The 19294-nt window shown below is 36.9% G+C and overlaps 1 protein-coding gene across 3 annotated transcripts in view; it reads right to left on the bottom strand.

The window, feature by feature from the left end:
- Window positions 1-224: 224 nt before the first annotated feature.
- The window catches only part of vstm2la (V-set and transmembrane domain containing 2 like a), a 48332-nt gene continuing 29262 nt past the window's right edge, over window positions 225-19294 (bottom strand). The window contains exons 1-4 of one of the 3 annotated variants that reach the window (XM_028021476.1): window positions 16810-16892; window positions 6663-6832; window positions 5671-5715; window positions 225-3638 (exon numbers count right to left, since the gene is read on the bottom strand). In XM_028021476.1, the coding sequence (XP_027877277.1) occupies window positions 3201-3638; window positions 5671-5715; window positions 6663-6830 (651 nt within the window). In that variant the 5' untranslated portion in view covers window positions 6831-6832; window positions 16810-16892 and the 3' untranslated portion in view covers window positions 225-3200. Of the gene's footprint in view, window positions 3639-5670; window positions 5716-6662; window positions 6833-7015; window positions 7114-16809; window positions 16893-19294 lie in introns of those variants that run through there. The other 2 variants (XM_028021466.1, XM_028021458.1) reach the window with 2 other exon arrangements.

Consider the following 19294-nt stretch of genomic DNA (forward strand, 5'->3'; position numbering starts at 1 on the left):
GTCATCAGCTGCAGAGGGAGGGATGTGTTTGGCAATCCCCATTACACACAGTCAACAGCTTAACGCCGTTTCTCTTTAAAGTGTGCAGACAGACACATGCAGAGAGCTGAAAGCAAAACCAGAGGTGACAAAGAAGAGAGAGGAAAAAAGTCTTGATTAGAACCGCTTAGCTACAGTTCATGAGGGTCAGTCGCTTTTTCACGTAAATAACCAGAGCCAATTTATTCTGGTTTCATATACAATTTATTTCATTTGATAAAGGCATACACTTAGCGTGAGACCAAACTTTCTAGAAGAAATGTACATGTTACCTCCCATCCTCAACAGAGATCCATTTTTTGTTTTTTGATGAAACATCAAACTAAAGTTTGAAAATCAAACGGTGGTTCATTAAATCCGTTGTTCTGTCTGCAAACAGAGCAACTGCCCTCAGGAGCAGAACTGCTGCTGTTGCTTTCAGTCGATACAGCAGAGGTAAGACTGCTTGTGGCCTTGGAGAGAAAAAGAAGATTTTAAAAAGCAGAAACAGTTTTAGTGTTTTCGTACATTTCTCTTTTTCATTGCCCAAGGGGTTTTCTAGCACATTAACACCCTGCGCCTCAAAGCTGCAGTAGGTGACTTTTACACAAATATGTTTTTTACATATTTGCTAAAAAAAAACATATTTTTATTGACCATAGAATTGTGCAAATTGGAATTATGAAAATAAATTCACTTAATTGAAACAAACACATTTTTTGATAAGATTTTGAGCTATCATGAGGTGGTTTCATGATTGGATCAAAATCAGTGTATTCTGTAAATCTGTAGTGGAAACACTTTGCTTTCCGCTTCACACGAGTCAGATGATCAACAACCGGGTTTTACTACAGGTGGAAATGACAAAGAAAAAAAACAGGAAGTGGTGGGAGGATGATGCCACAGCCTTATCGCGTGGCATCATCGCCACGGCCTTAATGACTTATCGCGTAATTTTAATTGCGCTTCTTATTTAATGGAAACAATGTAATTTTGGAATTGTGTTTCTTCGATTTTAGTTAAATATTGACAAAGTTTTGTTTACATTTGTAATGGAAATGCAGTTACTATGTCCTGGACAGTGTAATGTGAGACAGATAATCCACCTCTTCCCTGAGCTACTATTATTGTCTCCAGAAATGCATCGCTCCAATCAGTCAGGAGGAGGGGCTTAGCGCTGTTGATGATGCTTGTGTACACGCTGCCTAATATGCTAATGGCAGAGAAATACAAAAACCTTTTTATCTACCATACTCACTGTATTTCTGTAGGAAAAGATAAACTCAACTTTTTCACAAATTATCTGTCATGACATGGTGACAGTTTGAACAAATATGTAAAAAAAAAAAAAAACATTTTTTAATAAAAGGTCCATACTGCAGCTTTAGTAGATCCATCAGAATGAAATATTTCCAAGTAAGCATTGTTTTTCTGAGACTACACCAGAGTTGCAGCGGTCTGTGCTTGCCAGTGCTCCACATCCAGAAGCTTCAGAAACGGTGAGAGTACTAAGATTTGTCAGGGAGGAAAACCCCTTTCTGAGCAGCTATGAAGAAAAACTCATTCTTCTGTCTGTACAGCACTTTAGGAGAGCAGGAACGCAACAAGGATGGCTTTTAAAAATGTCAAACTGACAAGACTTCAATAAATAAAGGAATAAAACCAGACAGAGTCCTTTACAAAAAATACATAAATAAATAAATAAAACTCATACGTTGACAAAAATGCCTTTGTGTATGTTGATTGAAAAAGATTTTTTAAAGAAAATGACTAAACATGCACTTACTTGTTTTTTGCAATATACAGTTTTATGTACACAGTGGCTTGTAGAGGATTGAGGCTTTTGAAAATATTATCAATGAGCACTGGGTGAGAGAACCAAGCTGAGAGAGAAATTATTTGCCCCATAAAACTGTGCCGCAGTGCAAAAGCCTTACAGTTTTCCAGTAAGGAGAACAGTTTCTGGTTTTAGCCACAAACTTCATGTTTTACAGGAATTTTATGTGATAAACCAACGCAAAGTAGTGCGAAATTGCAGATAAGATGAAAGAAATAATATAAACTAGATTAAAAATACTTCATAAGATTTTGTCTTTGTATAGTGCATTTCCTTTGAAAATGAACACTTTTCAGATTTCCCCCTCAAAAAATAATGTAATGCTACATTATTTATATAGCATTTGTTTTGCACTTTATGTTTGATATAAAATACCAAATAAAATAAAATGCACTGAAATTTGTGGTTACAATGTGACAAATATAATTTCAAAAGATACCTTTTGCAGGGTTATACATTAAAGTGAGATCACAGTCTGGTTTTATATTTACCGTCAACAAGTAGAGGCATATTTAAATTGATTAATTTAGTGTCTAAGGTGTAATCCTCTCCTGACTTTAAAAAAAACATGAAACAGTTTAATTTGTTTGGCCCTGCAGGAGAACGTGGGGTGGAAAATTTCTACTTTCTGAACTGTAAAATATCATGTGTAATGTTTTATTATTAATATTATTTATTGAAATCTCCCCATTCTCTGTGAACTATTCAGGATCTGTCCTGGATCAGACAGAAAGTTCATTACTAGTTCATTACTATTGAGTGTGCGCAGCATCTACATCATCAACATCCATGAACACAAACACAGTAAAATAACTCAAGAGCTGAAGCCGAGACCAGAAAGAAATCAGTAGGTTTTTTATGTTGGACTTTAGAGGACTGTGTGAATAAAAGCACTTGGAATTGAACCAGTGAGAAAATATTCCACATCCTGTTTGTCTGGGCGAATGGAGCGACAATAAGGCAGTGGAAGGTGTGATCATGTCATTTACAGGATCTGGCGTATAAGCAACATATTATTTACTGGTTAATAGACAGACTAAAGTCTTTTCTTTTTTTTAGTAGGTTATCTAGTTGTGGATGCTGATATCAGAAACAGTAAAGCTGCCAATATCTACTCCCCCCCACCCCCCTGCTTTACAGGCAGTTTACACACAGGAACCAGTTCATCTAGACTTCTGCACAGCATCAACATAAATAAAAACCACTCCCCCCTCACAGTTCACCCCTTGCGCTCTTTACAAGCCATATTAGATGTTTCTATGGATTCTGGGCTTCTTCAGGCCTGCTCTGTGTGAGAGGGAAGATGCTTTCTGTGACCAAACATCTGGTTCTGTGACCTCTGGCTTTACAGAGTGCAGCTCGGCTCGTTGGAGCAGTCACTGTGGTTATTGTCCGCGCCGCTCCTCTTAAGCTCCCTAGCGGCGTTGTGTTGCGGCCCGCCCCCGCCGTGGCTGTGGCCATGATGGGGGACTGCCTGGGGCCGCTTGCCGTGCTCCAGGTGGGGCCCATGGTTCTGATGATGGCCACCGCCGTGCAGCTCTGCATCAGTGAACGCTGCCCCCGCCTTAGTGTCGTCCCCGGCCTCGAAGTTGGTGTCGTGCTCGGGGCCGGCGGCAGCGGCGCTCTCTGGCACCACCTGCAGGTAGGCTCTGACGCGGTGGTGGCGGGCGCCGGCCTCGTCGCTGAAGTCGATCACGCGGCATTCATAGGTGCCTTCGTCAGACGCTTTGACCCGGGAGAGGCGGAGCTTGTGGGAGATGTTGCTGCCCACGACCTTCACAACCTGGCAACGACAGATGAAGAGTTTATCATGATGCTGTTCAATTTATTATTGCTAATATTATTACTTCATTATTTTAAGTTTCTCTTCATTAGTAGTAGCATTGTTATTTCATAATGTTAGCACTGGGAGAAGACAGAGAAACTTTTTTTTTTACATGTAATAATTTGATAATAAAAATAATCATTTTAGTCTAATATCTATTAACAACCATGTTTTCATGTTGTGATTTGACCGTTTCATATTTGGACATTCAGACCACTCCAAAGCTTTACCCCACAAACAGAAACAGAAACTTTCCTTCCTTTGATAATTTATGTTGGATAGTGATCACTCACCAGATCTTTCTCATGGATGTTAGCCTATGTTTCACATCTTTTGTCTTCATTCTTTATAGAACATATTTATGTAAGATCGGAAGGTAAAACAAAGATGGTTCAACATAAAAGCTTCAGGATAGCTTTGGGGCTGAAATCCTCCACATATAGTGAAAATACTCTTTTTCCTGAGTTCATCACTCCCAGAGAAACGGAGCGGAGCTGCTGCTCACTCAGAGAGGATGAGTCTGTGGGACATCATTAGGACATAAATATGACTCCCATTTATCACATACCTCTGTTCTCCTTACGCTGCCTGTAGGCGTGCGTGGGTGGGTGTGTGTTCAACGGCAGTCCGCGTGTTTGTGAACATGTTTGTGTATTTACTTATACGGATCTGTCTTATACATTGAACAAGAACTCATAACAAATGCTTTCACAGCGACGTGGCCTGCAGTGTTCGACTCCATCTACACAACACACGCACACACACACACACACACACACACACACACACACCCACATACAGAGGCTGGTGCTTCCATTACAGCCGCGCTGCAGCTTGTCTGCCTGGGGAAGGAGAGAGGATTCATGTTTATGGTTGTGAATTCTTCTGAAAATTATATCAGAATATTTTTTTTACTTCTGAAGCTCTGATTTTAAATCCAATCAAAATTTGGGGATGCAGGTTATTGATAAAAGAGTTCATTTAAAGTCAATCAATCTTATTGAAAAACTAATGATTAATTGATAAGTAGCCATTTTCTTAAGAACCAGAGTTTTCGTTCACATGAAAAGAGACGTCTGTCGTTCCATAACATACACGGGTTAAGTTTTTTATATGCTGAATTTTGAAAAAGCATTAAATCCTAACCTTATATTGTGTGGGCTATATTAAATACTGAGTAACCTGAAAATTGTTATCTTGTATTAATAAACGTGGACATACTTATAAAATATAATGTTACATAAACATTTCTGGTTGCTGAATAGATAAATAAGATATTAAAATATATGAAACAGTTTCAGTTTAAATATCCTATTTTCATTGAAATTTAAGGAGCACTTGCATCCCAAACCAGACTCTGTTTGGACCGCTTCTCTTTCCTGTTGTGGTATGACCCCGCCATCTTCATTTCTGTATCAACTGAGGATGACCAGCAGCAGCCAAAATACAGAACTAAAAAAAGGGCTAAGTGGACGTTATTAGTTAATTGATTCAAATTAATGTTAATCTAATAAACCATCAATTGACAATTTATTGGAAATCAGTTAAATGTTTGCATCTTTAACTTGAGTTTTGTCATCATAAAGTAAATTAATATTATCTAAATATAATTTGCTGTATATTAAATCAATCTGTTAAAGTAATTTCCAGGTTTTCAACATTTTTTCGACATAATGAGGCACTCTTGACTTTTTCGTCCTTTGTGGCGTCTCCCTGTCAGTTTGTCATTGGGATGCATCATTGTGCATGTTAAGATAAGGAGGGTTCTTAAAATCTGGACGCCTCAGAAGGACTCTGAGCCGCTGTTGAGCAGCAGCGATGCCGAAACTCTGGTGATACGGTGATTCCACACACACATCAGGATTGAGTGTCAGTGTGTGATCTGGAGCATCGGCCGCATTGTGAGCCACATGGAACTGAAAAACTGTGATAACACACACTGTGTAACACAAAGACAGACACCATGACACCAGGAAGCGCTCTGACTCACACTGATCTTTGTAGCATCCTTCAGCATTTCCTCCTCAGGAGACACCTTGGAAAAACAGAAGAATGTCAGAGAATCAACAGGTTTAAATTTTAACTGATTGCAGACATTTGATGTCAATATTAGCAACTGAAGGAGTGAACCTCCTGTTTAGTTGGACAATTATGTGGTTAATTTCATAAATCTATCATTTTTCCAAACATATGGAGACTCCACTGAGAAGCCCTTCATCATAACATTACCCTGAGCTGAAATAATCTTTAGTCAACAGATTGTGTGCCTGAGCCTGTCAGAATATGCTACGCTTATGTTTGTGAAGCTGCTGTGCTGAGCTGTTTATTCAATTTCCTGTGATTATATTTATTAAAGATTAGTTTTATTGTCCTGATTTGAAACTCAGCGGGCTTTTAAAATGTAACACACACTTTCTTTTGTTTTGAGTGTTTGCATTTAAACCTGGAGTTAAGCAATCCAACAGGACAAAGGTAATGCCCAACAAAAATCTGTGACTTTGTGAAGTTTTTTTTATAGAAATTATTTCTATATTTACTGCATACTTTTCAGATAAGCAATCCATAAACGTTTGACTCTGTGACTGAAAGGTACCAAAAAACCCCCCAAAAAACAAAGCTCACTGTGGAATAAGGTTTTGACTGGTACTTTACTATAATACATTTAAAACTTAAAGAGTGAAACATGAAACCATAATGTGGTGAAAATTGAGACTTTTAGCTGCTGCCATTCACACTATGACATTTTTACCATGTTATCAGTCAAATAATGAGCCAGTGGATAATCAGCTTGATGTGTATTTACTTCATGCTTTTTCAATATTAAGGAATTAAACAAATTCCTATATCTTGCTGAAAAATTATTTATGAATTAGATTTGTCTTATTTTAAGCATGCTTAGCTATTTGAACTAGAAACTAGACCAAAATTACGTGGTGTTGTGTTTTTGCAGTGAAGTGCACAGATCAGTCAGAGTTCTTGTACCTCATTAGTCGTCCAGGGCTGCTGGTCCGTCCACTCTACGTGGTTCCTGATGTACCACCACTGGATCTCCAGTGAGTAGGACGGCGTTCCTGCTCCTCTGAAGGAACAGGCCATCTCCACATCCCGGCCTCTCTGGGCAGTCATGTCATGGGGTACCTCAGTAAACATGGCTGGGAACACAGAGAGCAGACATGGATGGTGTCATTATGAATGGATTCAGTCCAGAGAGGAAGGAGAATCTTAGTGGGTCAAGGTTAGGGAGAGGTAAATAAAATATAAATGCATATCTTTGTTATTGATTTTATCTAAATTGAACTCTATAATAAAACCAACTTCTCATATAAAAGAACAACCTGAACAACCAGCGGTATGTGAACAAGCAGATTTCTTGTTGCCATATCAACCTTCAGACCAATCAGATCTCCAGCTTCTGTGCACCACAAATCTGGAACAAACTCCCAAAAACTTCACAACAGCTGAGTTAGTTCATAATAACTGGAACATATGTATATATGGAATATATTGATCAATATATCTGATGTGTGTTCATGATTTTGATGATGGCATTTGACAAAATGAAATGTTTATTAGTTATTTCATAATTAGTGACTATATTACATTTTTATGATGTAAAGCTCTTTGAAATGATTTTTCATGATTTCCAACTGTACAGAACACAATGAAAAACACACTAACCATGATAAACCAGACCTTATACGAATGAGACGCTTATATGTTTCACTGATGCATGTATGATTATTAAATAAAAGAATTACTAGAAATAATAAAACCTGATACATGGAGAGTGTGAAGCGGTTAAAACAGCACCAAACTCCTGAGACTAATGACTCATCGTTAACTAAATGAATGTGTCCTTCATTCACTAACATTATTGTTATAATTGATACTTGGACTTTTCTTTTGCAAAGTGGAAACTGGAGTGCAGCCAAGCGAACTATAAAGAAGCTTTAAAGATATTTGCATTTATTTTACAACTAAATGAGTTTAGTATGTAAAACGAAATATGATCACAAAGAAGGTTTCTATGTGAGATATCCTGATTTTAGATGAAATGTCACAAAAATTTTAGAAATAAACGGTGAATGACTCGAATGAAGGTTTCCAGGCCACTCTTTCAGACTCTAGCGGTTCCTCACCCTGAGCAGTGAAGAAAGGGCGCCGAGTCCAGCATCAAATGTCGAATCACTCAGAGGATCTGGGCCACACTTCACGTCTGATTGGCAGGAATGCAACCAGCAGATTGCTAATTGTCCCTGAGCTGTAGGGATTCTCATTAAGCAAGTTTTAAAGCAAAAGGTTACTCGCTGTCTTACCATCTTAAAAGTAAAAGAACAAAAGCGAGCGCCAGCTTTTAAAACGCAAAGGCCAACTACAAAGTACATGTAACATTTTCTCTCTGTGATTTCAGAATACTCCAGAGCTGTAAAAGTTTCCAATGGGCTTCTTTTAAACTGCTGAGTCAGGAATAAACTTTTACAACTGAGACCAGATCAAAACATTTCCTTTCACATTTTTAAGAAACCATGGAAAAAAGTTCTTTTGGGTCACAGCAGACAGAAAAAGGATTTTAATTTCAGGTAATTGACATTCTTCAACTGCACATGTGGAGTTCCTCAAGGAGCCATTCTGGGTGCTGTCCGTTTCTCCCTTTGAAAATGCGTAAAATGTCAAAGATCCACTAAAGTGTCTATTAAACTCTTGAGATGATGTCAAAGCAATAAAAATGTTGTAATCTATGATAAATAAAAGAAGAGATCATGTTAGTTTGGTGGAAGTGTGTCTGCTGTCAAAAAAGAGAAAAACAAAAATCAGTAATGACTACCCATATAACTTCATTGGTATTTGATTTTATTTGTGTTGATAAATGAATTAGTTAGAATTTTTTTATTGAATTGGAATTTCACTTTCTTTGATGAATTTTTAATAGCTTTTATTTTTTCAAATCAATTTTATTTATTGATTGACTCAACCAGCATCTCAGTACTTTGGTCCAGTTTATATGTTCTTTAATGTGCATTTATAGATGAACTGGATTGAACATCCGCAACGATAATAGCTTATATATAGTGATGGATCCGATCTAATAGTTGAACTAAAAATAAATCTGTGAAGGTCATTGGAGGCGATAGTTTACCTGTCTCCAGTGGTAACCAAGCTTGTTAGATGGTAACAGGCATGGTTACCATCCTCAGATCATTTATTCATCATGTTGTGATATGTACCAAGTAGAGACTGTAATCTGATATTTTTATGATAAAAAAGAATATTATATACAGTATATCTAATGGGGTGCACTGAATAGTCGATAAATCAGATTTGATTTCCTTAATTTTGGCTGACCTGAAATCAACCGACAGATGAGAAACAAATCTTACCTACCAATCAAATCCACTGCGAAGGTCTGAAAATCAGCCACTGACCCCTTTTACTTGTGTGAGCAATAATAATCAAACCGCTGTTACCAGCTTAGCAACTTTGTTGCTATACTTAGCAACATTTTAGACAAAAAAAATTGGTATCTGCATTAAAAACAGAATCAGTTTTTAAATATTGGTGATCAGCCAGAAAACTGTAATCAGTGCAAAATCTGATCTCATCCAGTGCATTTTATTGTCAGTCTTATTCAAAACCCTGCACTGGTACCAGGGTTTTGAATAAGACCCTGATAGCAGGGTCTTATTCAATCTAATAAAACTGAATAAGACTTATTACACTTATTCAGTCTTTGAAGCTTTTTAAATGGAAGCTTTAAATGGAAGTGTAATGAAGACTGAAGCTGGTTCAGTTGTGGATAAACAATCACTCCAGGGTGTCGGGTTAGAACAGCTGATATATATGTTCAGGTGAGTTAGTGAAAGAAGAGAATGTCCAAGTCCAGAAATGAGCTTTACTTGTTTTTAATTAGCTCGGGAGGTTCAGCCATACATATAAGGGCACTTGTGTGTGTGGTGTGTGTGTGTGTGTGTGTGTGGTTTCCTATAAAGATAAACAAATACAAATTATGAGAATTTGTCTGTAAACCCTTTCACAAATAAACCTAATTTCCACAAATGAATAAATGTATTAATGTCTGACTATGAGAATGTAAATAATTAATAATTAATAATTATACATAAATAGTAATAATAAACCCTGCAAATAATAGTGTCACACGATAAACATACAAGAGAAATAACGCATTTCAATTGAAACTGGTAACACAAATAACAGCTGCAACTAATTAACCGAGCTTAATAGCTTAATGCTAAACGGCTAACTTTAGCTCTCAACAATACAAGTAAAATACAGCAAACGACCATAATATTCAACGGGACAAAGCACAAATACAGCTCTTAGACATTTACGAAACCGAACTAAATCAACAACAATATTACTTACATTCAATGGACGCACACAATAGAAAGAAGTTATGAACGAAGTCAGCCTTGAGAACCGCAACACTCTACTCAAAGCAAGCTGTAACAAATATGAACATGAAGCCACCCAGTGGCTGAAATAAAATACTGCACCTAAAATGCTTTGATGAAGAATCTAAACTAGAGGGCTGAAAACAAATAATTAACACTTTTTTGTACAGGAAGCGTCCATAAAATTTTTTTTTAATTTATTTATGACCAAATAAAATACTTATTTGGTCATAAATATTTTATTTATGACCGAATAAAATACCTTTCTATTCAGGCACACACATCCCCGCCTAACATTTACACTGAACACATTAAACTCAACCTGTACTTGATGGAAAGCTTTGTCTCGTTTATCGCCCAGTTAGCTGTCAAAATGTTTCATTCTTATCAGATGGTTATCCTCTTTATGACATCATGTTTCTATCCTGTCGTCTCCTGATCCGTTTGGAGAGAAGAGCGACACACCAACTGTGTTTTTAATTATTAAACAACTCCAACGGGACATTCTTGGCAGTTTTGACGGTTTCTTAACCTTTGACCCTTTGATTCTCAGTCATTGTAATGCGTCAATCCTGTGCCAACAGAGTGCTGATATTCCTCTTGATTCATGGGCTAATGTCACCCTGTGAACCTGCATTATGGATCTGTCTTGTATTACAAGAACAGTACAAGCCCACAGTCATCCCCCCCTGTACATTGATCAAATCTGCTTGTATTTTTCATTTGTGACACCTGAAACACACCAGCTATTGATTTGACATTACAGAGCCAGAAACAATGCCTCCAGCCCCTTTGGTGGATAATATTCAAAGCTGAGACATAGAAACTGCTGGGTGAGACGCAGAACCTCTGAAATGCTACCAAACAATGACATTATTTTTCTCCACAGAACTGCAAGGAACGCAACACAATCAACAGGTAACATTTTGTTGGTCATCATGAGTCTATCTATCATGACTTACTTTGTTTTGCCAAAGTGTGAAAACCACTTGGGCTTTTCTCAGATCATAGTATCAAAATTCAATGTATTTTATTGGTATTTGGGGATAAATGAACAAAAAGTTGTGTATAATTGTGAACTGGAAGAAAAAAAGCTATGCTGTTAAAACGTTTTTACAATTAAAAATGATGAAAAATTGATTGATGTACAATCGACTTTGTACAGTGATACACTTACAGCTGTATCACTTACAGCTGTAAGACCTGGGATGCTGAAATGAATCATGATTAATCAATTATTGAAATAATCATCAACTAATTTTGTGATCAATTAATCGTTGGCTGAAGTACACAGAGACCAAAATTGGCCATTTGTTGAAAGAAAAACTCAGTTTTGCACTCTGTACTGTTCCTCACATTTATTCTAACAGTAGAATAGATTAGCTCTGTTTGAGGAGTGTACAGTACAAGACGTTATTAATCTGTTTAATTTAATTATCCATGGCTTCTCTGCAAATCCCTGCGTTTCTTTTTCACTCTGCTCTATCTGCCCTCAGTGTCTCCTATTAATGCCCAAATCTAACAGTCACAGAGTCTAAGCTGAAGCTATGAAACGGCTGCAGTCATTGGTCGCTCTGAAACATTATCATCATCCCAAAGTAACCAGTGGAAGGCTCTAAAGCCAGATAGGTGTTCGACTCACTTACAACCTCAGAGAGGACAGAAGAAGAGAAAAAACTGAAGTAATGACCATGTATTAAAGAGAGCAAGGCTTCGTGTGTTACGTGAAATACTAACAATGAAAAAAGGATTAAATTAGGCTCTGTGTGTGCGGGCGTGTGTGGGGGGTGTGTGTGTGTGGAGGAGAGGAGGCGGAGGACAATGTGTGAGCCAGCAGATAGCTGAAGGGGCAACCTGATTCTTTATTTCTATTATAAACTCAATATGGTAATTACAGCCATGATAAGTGGCGTAGTCTTACTTCAGCATACTTGAACTTTCATTTTACTCCCCATCCCTAATTATCTACACACACAGAGTAGAAAGAGATCTAACTTTAAAGAATACTATCGTCTCAAAAAAAGGAGAGAGGAAGTTTTCTATGCAGCTTAAAAAGGTCTAACTGGGAAGTTTATACAACTGCAGGGATAATGAAAACACTGAAATAATTTTCTATTGCTGGACCAACCTGAAGGTTTTGTGGATTTTATAGAACACAGTAGAAATAAAGTTGGTTTCAATTAGTCAGGAAATTAGTCTTTTTCCTTGAAATGGAGGAAAAAGACTTTAGTAATTAGACAAAGTAACTAATTACTTAGTTACTTCAAACAAAATGGCAGCAAACTGTTTGAAACAGAAGATCCAATAAGCACAATTGAAGACGATAGACATCAAGTTTTTGTTACTGTAGCACAATAATCCGACAGATTTCAGTCCAGCAATGAACTGACACCAAGTTACAGGCATTATCATTCTAGTTTTTAGAGTAAAAGGGACACAACAGGCTAAAGAAAATAAATCAATCATACCTGAAAGAGAGGACAGTAATCATCTAGCTGTTGGTCTGTTTTTATGGGCGAAAACTGAATCAGGCGAAGAGTTTCTATCGAAAGAGAACCTGAAACCACCGACTTAAACTCACAGCAAAGATGGTTTGATGAGTCTGTTATGATGAAGAACTGGAGATAAACTACTTGGCAATGGGAAACCAAGTAGAATATGCTAAAATATTTCTAGCTATTTTTAACAACAACAACAACAAAAACAGAGTAGTGCTAGGAGTGATCAAATGCATGTTAGTTCATACAATCAAAACATACAAAATGTGTTCAGCTGAAGTTTGCTAAATTAAAACAGATACCTGGACTTCAGCTGTGGGTATTTATTTTTTTTCCAGAAGCATTGAAATTAGTACATGGAGTGGAGGTCGGTGGCCAGGTGCAGAACGTATCATATTCTGTCAATGTTTTTTTACATGGTAAAATGAATAGTATGGAATGAGTAATAATACAGAATCAGAAGAGTTTGTATAAATTTTATGTTTTCAGGGTTTACATGACTTTTCCACTTCAATCAGAACGGATCCTTCAGACTCCTATCAGACTCTGGTCTCCCACTACAAGGTCAGTGGATTTATACACTAAATCCCTGCCAACATATAATATGATTATATGACAGCTGATGAGAATAAGTGCATGCGTTCTGCTGAATTTATTTAAAGAATCATAAAAAGATAAGACAACTCAACATATCCATGGAGTTATTTTTTGAAGGCCAATTATTAACTGGCTTTGCTACAAAAGTGTAACAAATATTCCTAACAATGGAAAACAAGAGGAACTAAGCAGTGCACCGTGCTATGCTTTAAATGGGAGCTTTAAATTTTTCACAAAACAATCCTTTTTAATTGCCTGTAGTGTTAGATTTTCCACTGGCTTTGATGTTCTTACAAACTGCACCTGAAACCAAGGTGAACGACACTGATGCAACCACACACATGTTCACCCCTGCACATGCACACACACAAATTTGGCTTTCTTGCCAATTTCCTCTTGAGTTTCCCAAACACATTAATTCTAACTACGGTAGTTAAATAATTGTTGCAGATTGTTTGCTTTTGCTCTCAGTTTATAGGCTTAGCATGCTTCCATATTTCTAGATAAAGATAAACAGGATGTGTTTAGTTATCTACAAGTTTACTCTGCAGTATCCCTAATCAGGACATTTGGAGCCGACTCTGATAATTATGACAATAGGTCAAAGTGACCGGCCATTAAAAATGAATCTCTGTTGTATTTGCTGAATGAGAGACACCTGTCCAATAGGCATGTTCAAATGTGATCATGACTATCAGCACTTTGCCATGAGTTCTTATAACTCTGTAATTCTAATATTCTGGTACTGTTTTCTAAAATCCCTTCTTTTAAGGACTAATGTTAGCACTTGAAGTTCATTCAATTTGTTTGCTAAAAATCTCATTCTACCCATTCAGAATAATGAAAGGAATGATTGAAATTTCCTCCTTCTCTGTGCTCCTCTTCTACATTCATGACACCTCCTTTTCAGTTTATTTGAGAATTCAAGATTTAGAGGTATTTGAAATTTTGTGATATTAAATGTGGTTCACACGGTACAATCTTAGAATTGTTGGCCGATTTTCAAAACCTGAGAGACTACACACAAGCTGATAAAAAATCCAAAGTATAACGGGTTTGATCGGTTTCTGTGTGGTGTCCAGCCTCACGGCAGGAGCAACATACACCCCACACCAACCAATTTGATTTCTAACAATAATACTGACAAGTGAGATGCTTCACTGGTGACCGAAAAAGAATCCACTTCTAAACCTCGGGAAACCGTGACAGGGAAGAAACAGCCATTTACGCATAAGAATGTCAAGAAAACACCAGTAAAATGGGAGAATGACAACAAACAGAAGGAAATTATATCATTTGGAAATTGGGTGTATGAGCTAGGCCCAAAAGATTTCTCAAAAAAACATTTCACTGGCGACCGAAAAAGAATCCACCTCTAAAACACTGGAGGCTGTGCATCAACCTGAGAAGACAGAACCAATTCAATGTAAGGATGTCAAGACCCCAGAAGAAAATTTCCAAGCAACATCAATTTGAATGAGTGCAGAATCTTCCACTGAAGTTGTTGAAAAGCATGATAGTTCTGTGCCAGGAAAACAAGATGATGAGGCAGCTTTCTTAGAAAAAGGAACTTGTACCATGGAAGGTACAAGTTCCATGGTACAAGTTCTCCCCTCAGGGATCTTTGCTCTACAACTGGTCACTGAGAATGAATCCATCTCCAAAACACAGGAGACAGTGGGTCAACCAGGGAACAAATGACCATTTAAGAATAAGGATGTAAAGATATTATGGAAAACTTTCCCTGAGCCAGGTGCTTCGGTGGATCTGACATTTTTCATGGACAATTTGGAAAACAATGGAAGTTCTCTGCCAGAAAAACTAGGCGATCAGGCAGCTTTGTGTAAGTACACAAAGAAGATTTTGGAAAACATTTCCTGAGGTAGAAACTAGATTAGATCTACATTTTTCTGTTGAAGATATTGAAATGAAAGATGTTTTAATCAAAGCTAAAGAAGGTGAGCAGGTAGCTCCCTTAGAAAAGGAGAGCTTTTCCAAGGACACTATGACCTCATCACCACAGCTGCTCACTGAAGAAGAGTCAGTCCCTGAAACCCTGAAGACAGTGAATCCACAACTGAAGAAACAGCCATTAAATCCAGGAGAAAACAGTCTCACCTTGCCTGAACCAGACAACATCCAGGGGGATAATTTGCCTGAGGTCTCCAACAATCAAAATTGCTTTGAAGCTTCTTCTGAAATGCTGAATGATCAAGAGGAAAAAACAGTGAAGTTTAGTGAAGCAGAACGTGACTCTACAACCAAAGAGAAACCTAACCAGGAAGGGGAAGAATTACAATCTGAAAAATCTAGAAGTAAGAAGTTGTAAATGGAAAATCTCTCTAAGCCTGAAACAGTCAACAATGTACAACTTCCTGGAGACGTAGATGAAACAAAAACGTCTCCCCTCAGGGATCAGAAACACAAGAAGTTATAATTATGAAGACTCTAATCAAAATTGTCCTTCAAAAAAGGATTTAGTTGAAATTAAAGCAGCAGATTGAAAATTGTATCATCCAGTTTTTGGTGTAAAGAGAGAATAGAGGAAAAACAATAAATGCAAATGGAAATTATTGAGCTCATTTTAATTTATCATGCGATTAATTAATTATTTGATTTATTGAGTATTGCCACAGACCTAATTATGAATGTCTTCTTATTGTTTTGTTTTCCTAGGGATGCACTAATATGAATTTATGTCTCATTTCCAACATGTGTTATAAGTAAAGCATTGACCTGAAAAAATCAATGTCAGCTGATTCTTATTTCCGTTTTGATAACGACGGTAAGAAGTTTTCTGCACTGGAAATAATTTATCCAGCATAATCATTAAATATTTATATTTATACACTTTGTGACATCACACAAAGTGTTGAATCTTATTGTTGACGTTCTTGTTGACTTTCAGTTTCCTGTTATGGGTGGGTGGAGATGTACACAAAACAAATATTGTATAACTGAAGCCGTGTTGGTTTTCAGTCACTTACCGGCTGTTTAAGTGACTGTATCTGACAGTGTCAACGATGAGAAAAGAGTTTCTTTTTTTAGATAAAATACAAAATAATTTGATTTGCCAACACCTTGTAGAAAATGCTGTTTCCTTTCTCCTCTGGGCTTCCCCTAACTTCATTTCACTTTAATGAAGATGAAAACAGCTTCAAGTCTGCCTTCCTCAGTAACAACTTCCACACTCCAGACAGCATTAATTAAACATTTGTTGGCTTTCTGTCAGGTGGATCAAAACTGAAAAAATATTTTAAAAATCAGCTGATTTTTGACTCCAGTTAACTTCTATTATAGCTTTTACTGTGAATTAGTGACTTTGTGTTTGCTGATATGGCGCCTCAGGTTCATCCAGCTTAGAATATGAAGCTGCCTTTGGTTGCTGTGGTTACAGTGTAATTATTCCAGTTTTGTGTCTTTTCTTGAGTGTCTTTTTCATGATGTAAAATATTCCCATCATTTTCCTCCAATAATCTTCAAAGATTCTGCAGCTAGATTACATGAAAAGTTCTCCTCTAATGCTCTAGATTTTAATGTTTACATGTTTAATATTCATGTTTTAGTACTCTATAATAAAGCTGACATTGAGATATGCTCGCAGGTGAACAGGTGTATGTTTACCTTTCTATTTAAGCTGAAGCTGCTGCTGTTTTGGCCCAGATCCCAGCTGCTGGTCAGCCTTCCCACAGCGCAGGTCAAACTATGTTTTTCCTTCTATTCAGATAGAAAAGGTTAAATGAGAACATGGCTTCCAGAGCCGTGGGGTTCAAGCAGAACAGCAAGGACAAGTCCTCTTTTTCTGCTTCCACACGTCAGAGTCGCCAGCTCCACACAATAAATTATTACTACATCATCACTTAGCAACTACTGCTACATCAAAAAAAAAAAAAACAGAAAAAAGGTGGGAGTAGCAATCAGAGGAATAACAATGGCCTTACAGAAAAACGGTAGTTTGGGATTAAACCACTTGAGGCATTTCTTATCCTAGTAGAAGTTAGAAGAGCAGCCGGGGATTTAATCTAAGGATTATGAACTATTAACAACTTATATTTAGAGTAGAAAGCTGAATATTTACTCTGTTAATAACTGAATCCAAATGATCTCATTTTATGTTCTGGAAAAAAAAAATCCCTTCCCAACTAAAATCTCAATCAAAATGTTTTGATCCATTTCTTTTTTACAAACAGCAGAGGAAGAGGCATCAAAAAAAATATGCGCTGATTTCAGCACTTCAGATGAAATGTAGTCCTCCAACTCTTCAAATTACGTTTTATGTGTTATTTATTTAGTTCATGTTGTACATTCATGAACTTTGACATTTGTCTCAGCTTTGCCTGATTTGACCTTTGTTTGACTTACTGGATTTCTACTCTGGGGCAGATTGTTTTGTCACCCTAAAAAAGTTTCACCCTTTTTCATAAATTTTATTTTATTACTGGCTTATTTTGTTTTATGGCATGTCTGCATTTTGATATGACACTGAGAGATAAAACGATTTCCCCACAGTTTACACAAACACCGATCTGGTAGATGATGACGAGGTTACAATAATCAATAAATCAATTAATAACACAATAAATTTAAATAAGTTCAATCAATTCCATTTGCATGATTTATTGTTTTTTTCTTTTCTCTTTTTCTTCCATAAAGTGGATGATAAAAGTCTTCAGTTTGGTGTTTTGGACTCAACCAGCACAATTTGGTTTACAAAGACTTTACAAATCATTTTGTTTGTTCTTTTGTTAATTTATTTTGGATATTTAAATTTCACATTCACATTCTATTTAACATTCACAGTGTTAAATAGAAGGTGATCTTGCATTATTATGCCATGACCATTATATAAGTTTAAAATGCTCTCAAAACAACAGTATTATCGTTTATCACAATAACTTCTGGGACAATTTATCATCCAGCTAAATTAGTTATCATGAGTCCTGACTTCACAGATTAAGAACAGTTTTTCTTAAATGAATCTAAAACATTTGAAATGTCATTAGAGAAATCTTAAATCTGAAGATGTGGTCTGAAATGAGACCCCTCAAGGCTCCCACAGCGCCCTCCGCCCCGATCAGCTTCCTGTTCTTGTGGGTGTCACACCTTTAATTTCTGTCCAAATTTGCGGATCATCTCCAGAAGAATAATTAGTGAGTAACGAGTCTCTCAGATGGCTTCGTAACAAGCTTCATGCTCTGATAATGAGCTTGAACAGATCAGCGGTAAACAGCTGCCGTCAGCCACACACAACCTGCCGGAAGCTTTGAGCCGAGCAAAAGATAAAACCGGCCTGAGCCAGCACAATCCACAGGACCATTTGGTCTCCATGGAAAATGTTTTTTAAGACTTGCTAATGAGAAATCAGAAATGAATGCAGAGTAGAAAGAGGCAGTTGGAATTCACAATGTCTGCTGCTTGGAATAAGAAAAACAAGTTAGTTAGCAGGTTGGATTCTTTTCATAACGCTGTGAAAAACATTGTTTTCCCATTCAGCAGCATGATGAAGTTCTGCCCCTCCCCTACCTTCCCCTCCCCTCCCTCAGCCACTGAGCTGGCAGAAATAAAACTGCTATCCATTCAGGTGATCAATGTTTTCACCTCCTGGATTAAAATATGAAGAAACAACTTTGGACATATTTGCTGTCCAAACTCATTAAAATTAGAGATATTTAGAAAACTGCACTCTAACCTAGAACTGGGTGATAAATTGATTTTATCGATTAATCACGTTTGGTTTTTGAGGATTTAATTTTTGGAATATCTGGATTTTGGGAAATGAATGAGGAATGTTGGGCATCTTGTGAGTTATACTTTAGTATAAAGTTTACAGATAAGGAAAAACTTTTCCACATATCAAATTATTATCAGTAGCTGACTATGAAACGATAAAGAAAAAGAACCTCATGTCAGATTGAGATAACTATCAAATCTTTTTTCTCATTGAAACCACTTTTTCATTGTGACTTTAAGAATTTGTTCTGGTACAACTGTGTCTTTATTCTGCCTATATTATGACAATAACCTCATAATTAAACCAAAATTCTCGTAGTCTGGTAGTAGAAATCATCAGTCGTACAACTCACAGGAGGGATGATTGAAATTTTTGAAT

The sequence above is a fragment of the Xiphophorus couchianus genome, chromosome 1 (genome assembly GCF_001444195.1).
Source record: "Xiphophorus couchianus chromosome 1, X_couchianus-1.0, whole genome shotgun sequence".
NCBI lineage: Eukaryota > Metazoa > Chordata > Actinopteri > Cyprinodontiformes > Poeciliidae > Xiphophorus > Xiphophorus couchianus.